Source organism: Leptodactylus fuscus, assembly GCF_031893055.1.
Source record: "Leptodactylus fuscus isolate aLepFus1 chromosome 2 unlocalized genomic scaffold, aLepFus1.hap2 SUPER_2_unloc_2, whole genome shotgun sequence".
Lineage (NCBI taxonomy): Eukaryota > Metazoa > Chordata > Amphibia > Anura > Leptodactylidae > Leptodactylus > Leptodactylus fuscus.
The window spans coordinates 75937-87981 of record NW_027439803.1 but is presented as its reverse complement, the minus strand read 5'-3'; the positions used below and the strand labels follow the sequence as shown (position 1 = coordinate 87981).

At 48.7% G+C, this 12045-nt stretch overlaps 1 protein-coding gene across 1 annotated transcript in view; it reads right to left on the bottom strand.

The window, feature by feature from the left end:
- Positions 1-7709, bottom strand: part of LOC142186332 (pancreatic secretory granule membrane major glycoprotein GP2-like) — a 59554-nt gene extending 51845 nt beyond the window's left edge. The window contains exon 1 of the mRNA XM_075261159.1: positions 7646-7709. Coding sequence (XP_075117260.1) covers positions 7646-7709 — 64 coding nt within the window. The remainder of the gene's footprint in view (positions 1-7645) is intronic.
- Between the last annotated feature and the right edge of the window lie 4336 nt (positions 7710-12045).

Genomic DNA, 12045 nt, shown 5'->3' with positions numbered 1-12045 from the left:
CCCTCTGCCCCCTCCCCTCACAGTACAATGCCTCCCTTCTGCCCCCTCCCCTCCCAGTATAATGGCCCTCCCTGTATGGAGGAAGACGACTCTGTCCCACAGTCCTCTCTATCCAGTCTCTTCTCCTCCCCGGCTCCGCTCTGTATATATCAGTATATACATCTGTCTCAGTGATTGGGCAGAGCGCCTTGTCCATGCTCCTCCCGACCATTAAGGAACTGGGGGGCCCTGCCGAAACCTCCTGACTTCACTCTATAAGACGCAGGAACAATTTAACAGGATATTTCTCTGCTAATAAAGTAAATAGGAGCAAAACTTTGAAGATTTGTTTCGGGCCAAGATGTTTCTGAGATGAGTTTAAGCCGGACTTGTTTGTCAGATTCCCGAGGTGTTATCATTATACTATGAGGTCGTGTCACACCCAAAAATATAATAAGTGGAAATTAGGGTTGAGCCGAACTTCAGATTTCAGGATCGTTTTTAAAATCCGATTTCCGATCATTTTCCATTCGAACCCGATCCCAATTCCGATCCTAATGCAAGTCAAAGGGATTTTTTTAATTATCGAAAATCAGATTTTAAAAACGATCCTACTCACTACACAGTATGTGTTAGGAGTATTTAGGTTCTTTACTTTCTATTTTTCTTACCTGGGGAGTTTTTGGCTGCGCGGTGTCTGGGGTGGCATCCTGGCGCTGCAGGGTTGTCCTGTCGTGGGTATTGGTGCACACCTTCTGACTTGCACGCGCGCACTGATGGTAGGCAGCTTTATCTCCTGGTTGATTAGTCTGTCCTCCCATTTGCACCTGGGAGGAGTGGTCTCTACTCTGTATTTATACCCATGCCTCCCATGGTTCTGTGCTGAGTGTCGCTTTTACAGAGCTAGGCCTTAGCAGGAGGAGTAGGTGGTGTTCTGGGATAGAGGAAGTTCCGTGGTTGGTTTTTGGGAGGTTTGGGTGAACGAGTTGGTTTGTGTTTTCCCTTCTGTGTTCACCAATCCTCCCTCTGTGTATAATTGACTGTGTGAGTGAATTGCCTTATCCTTTGATTTCTACTCTGTTTCCCTGTGTTTGTTTCCTAGTGTATGGTTCCTTCCCATATTGGTTTGGGGGCATCCTTTCCCACATTTTTCCTGTGTGCTGCTTGTGTTGTTAGTCAGCGCACACCCTTGTCAGTCCCTGTCAGTAGCAGCTTCACTTGTTCGTTAGGGGTGACCCCCTTTAGTCTCCAGTCCCTAGAGGTCTTATAGGGCATTCCTTCTCCCACTTCCCTCTAGGCCTACGGAATCAGTGAGAGAGGAGCTGTCGGGGTCAGGCTTAGCCTGAGTACAGCCGACCCACACCCGTGAGGCAGGGACCGGGATAGCTAGTGGGAGTAGTGCAGGGCGACATTCCCTACTGCTATCCCTTAGCCCCGTTGCAGCTACCTGGACTGACATAACAGTACACTCAGACGGTAAAAAAAAAAAAAAAGGTTCGTTTGCATTATGACGGACCTGAAACAGTTGTACCAGGCGGTGCAGCAGATTTCCACTGAGATGGAGGGGATCAAGCTACGAATGGATGCCATCCAAGCTTCTGGCGTATCTCAGTTACAGCAGTTGGCTCAACACACAGCCTCTCAGGTGGAGGGCATACAGAGGCAGGTGAGTAGCGCCCCTGTGGGTCGGCCTCTGGAGCCAAAAGTCAGCTTACCTGAACCCTTCCGAGGTAAGAGGTCAGATTTTTTCCGATTTCAAAAGGACTGTCTTTTGTATTTCCGGCTACGGCCGTTTTCCTCCGGTTCTGAGGTACAGAGAGTTGGGATTATTATTACTTTATTGAGAGATGATCCCCTCATCTGGGCACATTCGTTACCAGCCGACTCAGCTTGCTTACTAACTGTAGAGGCGTTTTTCTCCACAATGGGGTTACTGTATGACGACCCAGACAGGGTACACACGGCTGAGTATAACCTACGACGTGTGGTGCAAGGGGATCACGCTATAGAGAAATATTGCACCGAGTTTCGTAGGTGGGCAGCAGAAGTACACTGGAATGACCCCGCTCTACTTAGTCAGTTTGAGACAGGGCTCTCGGACCAGGTTAAAGACCATCTAGTTTCTCACCCTGTTCCGGGAGATCTAGATGAGGCCATGCAGCTGGCAATTAGAGTTGGACGGCGCCTCCGGGAGCGTGGAGACAAGAGTCCTGGGGGGCTTAGCCCTCCTCAATTCTCTGTTTTTAGAGAGGACCCGGGGGACCAACCCATGCAGATTGGGGCCACTGTGCGAAGTGCTAGACCCAAGAGTGAAGGGTCCCGCACAGTACGCTGTTTTGTGTGTGGAGGGATGGGACATGTAGCAAGGGTATGCCCCTCCAGAGAATGGTTCGCCAAGGAGAGTAATAACCCCAGGTCTATTGAGGGTAAAGGGAGAAAACCTACTAAGGAGGGAGGTGTGCATATTTCCTGTACTCAGACTGCCGGGTTGACCCTTGAAGGATGGGTAAATGGGCAGAAGTGCCGGATTTTGGTTGATTGTGGTTCGGCAGTCAACCTTATTGACTCAGAGTTTTGTGAGCAATTAAGGGTGAGTCCTTTGGTCTTGGAGTCTCAGATACCGGTGTGGGCTATTGATAAGACCCCTCTACAGCAAGCTGTCATCTCCAAACAGGTGGAGGGTTTGGAGTTTATTGTGGGTGGCCACAGGGAAGAGATTGACTTGTTCTTGTTGTCTAAGTTACCAGCACAAGTAGTGTTGGGGTGGCCCTGGCTGAAGCAGCATAACCCTATTATCAACTGGGAGACCGAGACAGTAGTTTCTTGGGGGCAGGGGTGTAATGGTCGATGTCTGCCCATATCCGTTATGTCTTTGTCTATAGACAATTTGCCTCAAGAAATATGTGAGTTCAGGGAGGTCTTTGAGGAAAGGGCAGCCAAGACATTACCACCACATCGCACCTATGATTGCTCGATTAAATTCATACCAAATGCAGTGTTACCCAAGACACGGTTGTACAATCTCACTATTCCGGAGAGGGAGGCGCTCAAAGAGTATATTGAGGGGAGTCTAGAGGTGGGGCATATTCGCCCATCTAAGTCCCCAGTAGCAGTGGGGTTTTTCTTTGTTAAGAAGAAAGATGGAGGGTTGCGCCCTTGTTTGGATTTTAGGGAGATTAACAAAATCACGGTGCGGAATCCCTATCCCATTCCGTTGATCTCGGATCTATTCAGCCAGATTACGGGAGCCCGCTGGTTTAGTAAAATAGATTTACGTGGGGCGTATAACTTGCTGAGAATCAAGAAGGGGGATGAGTGGAAAACAGCGTTTAACACACCCCTAGGACACTTTGAGAATCTTGTGATGCCTTTCGGTCTAACCAATGCGCCTGCGTTTTTTCAGAATTTTATTAATGATGTACTAAGTGCCGTCATAGGGAGGGGGGTTGTGGTCTATCTGGACGATATACTCATTTACACCCCGGATTTGGAGACTCATTGGGAGAGAGTGAGAGAGGTTTTAAATCTCCTGAGGGTTAACCAATTAAGTGCTAAGCTGGAGAAATGTGTGTTCGCGGTCAATAAATTATGTTTCCTTGGCTATATCCTATCGGACAAGGGGTTTGAGATGGATCCTGAGAAGGTCAGGGCAGTCTTGGAGTGGCCGCGACCCGAGAACCTAAAGGCGGTCCAACGGTTCTTGGGGTTCTCCAACTATTATCGCCAGTTTATCAAGGGATTTTCTGAGGTTGTGAAACCTATCTCGGACTTGACTAAGAAGGGGGCTGACTGTGCTAAGTGGTCGCCAGAGGCGCTAGCTGCGTTTGAAGAACTGAAGAAGCGATTCTCGTCCGCTCCCATTTTGAGACAGCCGGATGAGAGGTTGGCCTTCCGAGTGGAGGTGGATGCCTCCTCGGTGGGGGTGGGAGCAGTACTTTCTCAGGAGTTCGAGGAGGGTACGCATCCCTGTGCCTTCTTTTCTAAGAAATTCTCTGCCTCTGAATGGAATTATGACATCGGAGATAGGGAACTACTAGCAATAAAACTAGCGTTCGAACATTGGCGTCATTTCCTGGAGGGCGCCAGAAGGCCAGTCCAGGTATTTACTGACCACAAGAATTTGGTTTATCTTGGGTCGGCGAAGAGATTAAATGCACGGCAGGCCAGATGGGCTCTATTTTTTGCGCGGTTCCATTTTAACGTGACTTATGTGCCGGGTTCAAAGAATGTTAAGGCTGATGCTTTATCCCGGTATATGTCGACTGAGGAGGAACGAGAGGCGCCTGCCGCTATTCTTGGGGATGGAGTGGTGGTAGCAGTATTAGGCGCGAAATTGGAGAAGGCCTTGATCGAAGCGCAACACGCTGCACCTTCCAAGATACCTAGAAACAAGCTTTTTGTCCCAACTACTCTCCGACAAAGTCTCCTGAGGGAGTGTCATGAGTCGGTTCTTGCTGGTCACCCGGGGGTTTCAGAGACCATGAGATTGGTGTCTAGGAATTTTTGGTGGCCAGGGTGGAGTAAGGAGGTCTTGCAGTTTGTTCAAAATTGTTCGGTCTGTGCAAGAGCCAAGGCGTCGCATACCCGTCCCCACGGTCTTCTACATCCATTGGAACCTCCTAAGGCACCTTGGACTCATCTGTCTATGGATTTCATCACGGGCCTTCCGGTGTCTAAGGGTTTCACGGTCATTTGGGTAGTCGTTGACCGCTTCACGAAAATGTGCCATTTGATCCCGTTTTCCAGGCTGCCATGTGCCAAGACACTATTTGAGGCGTTTATTAAAGAGATTGTAAGGTTGCATGGTCTTCCTGAGGAGATCGTTTCGGACAGGGGACCGCAATTTGTGGCTAAATTCTGGCGGGCTTTTTGCAGCAGGTTGGGAGTTACACTGTCGTTTTCCTCCAGGTTTCACCCAGAGTCTAACGGACAAACAGAGAGGAAGAATCAGGATGTGGAACAGTTTTTGAGGTGTTTTGTTCGAGAGAACCAGAATAATTGGGCTGCCTTTCTCCCCCTGGCAGAATTTTCCCTAAACAACCATGATTCCAATGCCACAGGTACCACACCTTTTTTTTGCTCCGGTGGTAGACATCCTGTTTTCGGAGTATTTTCTTCCATTTCTTCCCCAGTTCCGGAGGAGGATCTATTTTCTAAAAAGCTGCAAGGGGTATGGTCCCGTATCCGAGAGAATCTGGTGCGGGCGTCGCACCAGGCTAAGGTCCAGGCGGATCGGAAGAGAGGAGAGTTGCAGTTCTTCCCTGGTGAGATGGTTTGGTTGTCCACCAAGAATATCAGGTTGAAGGTTCCTAGCAAGAAGCTGGGTCCCAGATTTGTGGGTCCTTTTAAGATCATCAAGATGGTAAATGAAGTGGCGGCGCAGCTGCAACTACCTAAAAGGTGGAAGATAAACCGGGTCTTCCATGTCTCCTTGTTAAAGAAGGCCAAGAAGGGAACGCCTCCAGTTAAGGTTCCACCAGTTTCTGAGTCCGGGGAGTATGAGATATCCCGAGTTCTGAATAGCAAATATGTTCGGGGGAAGCTACGGTATCTGGTGGCATGGAAGGGATACGGTCCTGAGGATAATTCTTGGGTCCTGGAGTCGGATGTGTCAGCTCCCAGACTCGTGGAGAAATTCCACAAGGAGTTCCCGAAGAGGGATGCTCCTAGATAATCCGGAGTCTTCTCCTTGAGGGGAGGATCCTGTTAGGAGTATTTAGGTTCTTTAATTTCTATTTTTCTTACCTGGGGAGTTTTTGGCTGCGCAGTGTCTGGGGTGGCATCCTGGCGCTGCGGGGTTGTCCTGTCGTGAGTATTGGTGCACACCTTCTGACTTGCACGCGCGCACTGATGGTAGGCAGCTTTATCTCCTGGTTGATTAGTCTGTCCTCCCATTTGCACCTGGGAGGAGTGGTCTCTACTCTGTATTTAAACCCATGCCTCCCATGGTTCTGTGCTGAGTGTCGCTTTTACAGAGCTAGGCCTTAGCAGGAGGAGTAGGTGGTGTTCTGGGATAGAGGAAGTTCCGTGGTTGATTTTTGGGAGGTTTGGGTGAACGAGTTGGTTTGTGTGTTTTCCCTTCTGTGTTCACCAATCCTCCCTCTGTGTATAACTGACTGTGTGAGTGAATTGCCTTATCCTTTGATTTCTACTCAGTTTCCCTGTGTTTGTTTCCTAGTGTAAGGTTCCTTCCCATATTGGTTTGGGGGAATCCTTTCCCACATTTTTCCTGTGTGCTGCTTGTGTTGTTAGTCAGCGCACACCCTTATCAGTCCCTGTCAGTAGCAGCTTCACTTGTTCGTTAGGGGTGACCCCCTTTAGTCTCCAGTCCCTAGAGGTCTTATAGGGCATTCCTTCTCCCACTTCCCTCTAGGCCTACGGAATCAGTGAGAGAGGAGCTGTCGGGGTCAGGCTTAGCCTGAGTACAGCCGACCCACACCCGTGAGGCAGGGACCGGGATAGCTAGTGGGAGTAGTGCAGGGCGAGATTCCCTACTGCTATCCCTTAGCCCCGTTGCAGCTACCTGGACTGACATAACAGTATGGAGTCCAAAAATCGTTTAAATTTTTGGACTCCCCACTGTGTAGTGATTAAGAAAAAAATCCCCCGGCTACTTAGCCCCCCTGGTGTCCACTTACCTGCACAGATCCACTGCCGCTCCCCATTCTTCTTGGTCCGGTCCTCTCTCATTGGCACGCTTTCAGAGCGCCCTGTACGCCCCCACCTCCCTAGACTAGTGTTAGAGATGATGGGAGTAGGCGGGGCTTGTTGTGGCTTAGGAGAGTCACAAGCTCCGCCTTCTCCCAGCATCTTTAACACTAGTCTAGGGAAGCGGGGGCGCGCACGGCGCTCTGAAGGCATGTGAAGGAGAAAGAAGAGGAGCAAGAACAACGGGAAGTGGCAGCGCTTCTGTGCAGGTAAGTTCAGCAATCAGGATCGGAATGCCGTTCTCGATTTTTTTTTTTTTTTTTTTTTTTTTAGGCGGGATTGGAACCTGATCGCAATCGTGAAATTTACTCCAACGCCGATTGGGATCCGATCTTTTCCGATCTCGATTGCTCAACCCCAGTGGAAATGTGATAAAAATACACTTTCCTTATATAATAAAAGTTCTAGAGAATCATTTTGTAGAACTTTGTGTAGAGACTAAACTCTGCTGCTCCTTCTGGAACACTGTCATGGAGGAGGGGCAGACCATTACTAGCGGCCTGAGGGGGGAGGGGCTCCCAGGTCTTTCTCAAAGCACTTTGATCTCTTTTAAAGTCTGACAGTCCAAGAATCTTAACGTCTTCCGCCCTGTTCTTTTTTAGGTTTATGATACAGAATGTCAGACACACCTCTCCTCCCTCACCCCTCAGGGACACCGTTAACCCTTATATTAAAAGGTCAGTACTGAAAGGGTTACTGCCTATCGGCAAGACGTGAGACTCTCTAGCTCCAGCCTTAAGAATTGTTGGTGCAGTTTTCTTACTTTTGTCTTTTAACCCTCGCACTGTTCCTACAGCCGCTTCCGACTTTACAGGACAGATTCAGCTCCAGTGACAACACTGCAAAGAGTCTAAGACTCCCCATTTCTTCATCCGCCCAGTATAACCTCACACCTCATATATCAGAGTTATCTGAGACATTAGACCACCAAGTGAATACAAACATGGCTGACTCTTACCGGGAACCTCACGGGGTCTTTCAGATTTGCCGCCAGTTTCATCTCCGCTCCATCCCTTACACATGCAGACTGGTTTGGTGTTTCTCATAGGTCCAGAGCTTCATATAAGGTATCCAGCAGTTCTATATGGTTCTCCCCCTGGTATATCCTACATACTCTCTATGGCCCCAATCTCCCGCTCCTGTGTTCCCTACATGTCTCACAGTCCATAGGTGCTGCCTATCCGGAGACTGAGCAAAGAGTCCAGGGCTCTCTACTACTCCTGTCATCTAACAATCCACAATGGTGGCTCTATATAGACGGGTCACACTGGTGGATCTATATAGACGGGTCACACTGGTGGAATCTCTCCCCTCTAACTGGTGACAGAGAATATAATACAGAAGAAGGATGACAGCGCTTATAAATATGGACGCCATAAGGCCGAGCAAACACCAAACCCTCTGCACACATCACTAGCAAGCATGGAAGGATGGAAATGACTTACTGTAACACGCTGCCCCTGTAATGGAAGGAGAGAATAAGAGATATAAGTGACCCCCAGCACATATAGAATATAGTCAGTGTAATAGAAGTCCATACACGAGTTATTATTCATCTCATCCAGGTTATACATTCTGCAGACATTGAAGGGCCCCGATGAATAATGTGTTACCCCTCAGTCTTGTAGTGTATATAGCATTATATACCCCCATCATGGCTTCCACTAACAGAAGGGACATAAGTAGGGACACTGGGACCACCATGGGGACAACCTCATATGCTCGCTGTCTGGGCAGGGTTTATATCAGATGTAGACATGTATATCATTGTACCATCCTGCAGCTTGGCCACTAAACCCGGCGGCCATACACAGGGGCAGGAAAACCTCTTATATCACATACAATGGATTTCTAGGATATTCCCCAAATCTGGTTGTATCCTATAGAAGCTCTCTGAGGTCGGGGCTACAATATGTCACCAGCAAGGCAAAGTTATACATTCAGAAGCATCCAAGTCTACTGTATACCAAATCCCATCAAGACATAGAAAGTGGAGTGAAGGAATGAAAGACAAAGAGATGGAAATCCATCCCCTGACAATGGAGTCGTCTTCAGTATCAGATGTTACCTGCGTATTCCAACAGAGCGCACAAGGCGAGCACAAGAAGAGATCTCATGTCTTCCGTCGTCTTCGCCTCTTCTTCAGGACACTGCAGTGCTAACAAGTGCGAGGCAGAGACTTGGTGTCGCCTTCATAGGAGATTTACCCCGAAGGGGGTAGAGACTAAGCTGGTGCCGAACACAGGAGATGTTGTATGATAGTGACGTAAAGGCTAACGTGACATTTACAGCCGTGTATTTCAGGAATGTTCAGATGTGGAGGATTCTGGGTATTAAGGTCAGCTCTGCCCTGCCTTACCCCCGAGGACACACGACATGATCTGTCCATGACACTGAGCATGAAATTCGATGTTTTCTCTACATAACTATCTCTTGTACTAAGTTCATATTTTCAACTTTTGTGTCTGTGTGATGTTATAGTAGAGGAGCAGAAGATGGAAGTGACTGTATGTAATGTAGTGAATAATATACCCAAGTCACAATATGTGAAAATCCACCCATGTGTCAGGACCTGAGCTGTTTGTAACATTGTTGTGTAGTTTCTGGAGGTTTTGTTCTGGGGATTTGAGCCGGTGTCCTGTGACTCTCTGGTCGTTCTCTTTACCACTGAGCTGTGGAGTCAGGCGTTGGGTATCTGCCTTAGTATACACTTGTTTGGTGTCTCAGGTGCTGCGGCTTCAGGTGTTTGACTTTGTCATCAGCCTATCAAGTCATTCCGGGCTCTGTGTCAGACTCACTGACGGCTTCAGTCCTCACCGGTTTTCGTTGTTACAGACCAGGATTCTTGGCCCAGTTTAGGAGGAGTGGTTTGTGAAAGTTGCACGGCTCAGGAGCTGGTTTGGAAGTGCTGTGAGTTTGTTCTGTGTGAGAATCTTTTTAACCCTCAACATTTCTGCTCACCCCCTGTCCTGTATTCCTGGCTGCCTGACACTGTTTAGTATTAGTGAGTTTTTTGGGCTTCAGGTTTGTTTTGCCCCTGTCCTGTGATACCCTTTCCTCACTACTCCACTTTGCCTCTCCTCAATCTCCTGTTGTGTGTTTAGTGGTTGTGCTGTAGGGTTGAGCGATCGGGATCGGAAAAGATCAGATCCTGATCAGCGATTGAGTAAATTTCACGATCGCGATCGAGTTCTGATCCCGCCTAAAAAAGATTGGGAACGGAATTACAATCCTGATCGCTCAATTTACCTGCACAGAAGCGCTGCCGCTCCCCGTTTTTCTTGCTCCTCTTCTCTCTCATTCACAGGCTTTCAGAGCGCCATGCGCACCCCCGCCTCCTAGGCTAGTGTTAGAGAGAAGGCGGGGCTTGTGGCTTAGGAAAGTATGGGAGGGGAGATGTGAGTGATGCACTCACATCTCCCCACCCTGTACCCGCCGACACACTCTCCTAAGCCACAACAAGCCCTGCCTACTCCCAGCATCAGTCACACCAGCCTAGGTAGGACTGTGAATGAGAGAGAAGAGAAGCGAGAAGAATGGGGAGCGGCAGTGGCAACGATTCTGTGCAGGTAAGTGAAGGGGACTGAGTAGCCGGTGGATATTTTATCACTACACAGCGTGGAGTCCGAAAATTGAAGCCTTCAATTTTTGGACTCCATGCTGTGTAGTGAATAGGATCGTTTTTAAAATCTGATCTTCGATCATTAAAAAATCCCATTGATTTACATTAGGATCAGAATTGGGATCAAGATCGGGTTCGAATGGAAAATGATCGGAAATTGGATATTAAATATGTTCCTGAAATCTCAAGATCGGCTCCACCCTATTTTGCTGCACCTGTTAGTTGTCCAGCACGTCTCTTCCTAGTTGTTACTGTTTGCAGCTGCACCTGTTCTTCGCTAGGGGTGACTGCCTTTAGTACCCCAGTCCCTAGCCTCTTTCAGCTCTCACCCTACTTGTCTCTTAGGTCTCCGTGTTTAGAGAGCCATAAGTTGTTGGGGCCGAGCTTAGCTTTGGTGTAGCTGACCAATACCCTGTCGGTCCTTTTTGGAACTTTCCTATCACGGATTGAAATTGTGTAAGTGTGATTGGTTACCTTACTTGGGACCGCCGTGTCCACTGTAAACTATTCAGTGGTTGTGGAGTTGTTTCATTGTTTTCTATGAGGTAACATGTCAGATGTGTGACTTTTTTATATATTTTTGTGAATATTTATAATTTTAACCACTTCCGGACCGCCCATAGACGTCCGGGAAGTGGTTGCCTAGTTCTGACAGGATGTATCGGTACGTCCAGTCAGAACACAGCAGCTGCACGGAGATCGTGCAGCTGCTTTCACTAGGAGCCGGCTGTAACTTCAGCCAGAGCTCCCAGTGAGAAGACAGGGCAGATTTATTACCTCCCCTGCCTTCTTGATCGCTGTGTATATCAAATCAAATCAAATCAAAAAAAGCTTTATTGGCACGTCCGAATAGATATTTGGCATTGCCAAAGCTAGTAAAGTGTGTGTGTGGGGGGGGAATTGGATTCGGGCGGGTGAGTGGTGGGTATGGGGGGGTGGGGGTGGTGGTTTGGGTTATAACAGTCCGTGGAGTCTCATCTTCCTCTTGGTTGGTGACCGCTATATGGGGGGGTGGGGTGGGGCGGGTGTATTGGGATAAATATAACAGTCCGTGGAGTCTCATCTTCCTCTTGTTTGGTGACAGCTGGACACGTATTGGGCAGCGATCTCCACAGTGGCCTCTTCTTCTCCCAGTAGGATGTAGAGTTTCCTCTTCTCCCAGTCTGGGATGTGGGCAGAGAGTCTTTGGTAGTAGACGGCCCTCACAGCTGAGTATTTGGTGCAGTGTAGCAGGAAGTGGGTCTGGTCTTCTAGGGCCCCCTGGTCACAGTGCTGGCACAGTCTGTTCTTCCGTGGCTTGTACGTCTGTCTGTATCGCCCCGTCTCTATCTCTAGGTTGTGGGCGCTCAGTCTGTACCGGCTCAGGGTCTGTCTGTGCTTGGGGTGGCGTATTCTCTCCAGGTAGGTGGCCATGGTGTAGTCCCTTTGTAGGGATTGGTACACATTGGTGAGTTTCTTGGAGTTATTTATTTCGTTTCTCCATTCTTCAATATACCGCTCTCTGTTTGCCTCTGTGGTCGCCTTTATTTCGGCCTTGGTTATCATCTGTTGGTGTTTTTGGTTTGGTGGTTGGCTGCTGTTTGGTTGGTGAGTGTCTGGTTTGCTCCGGTGGCTTAGCCATACTTGGTGGTGGTAGGAGTCGGGCTTGCTCCCCTGGATGTGTGCCTGGAAAGCTAGCGCCCTCTTCTGTATGGTGATCCATAGGGGGAGTCTGCCTAGCTCTGCCCTGCAGGCCA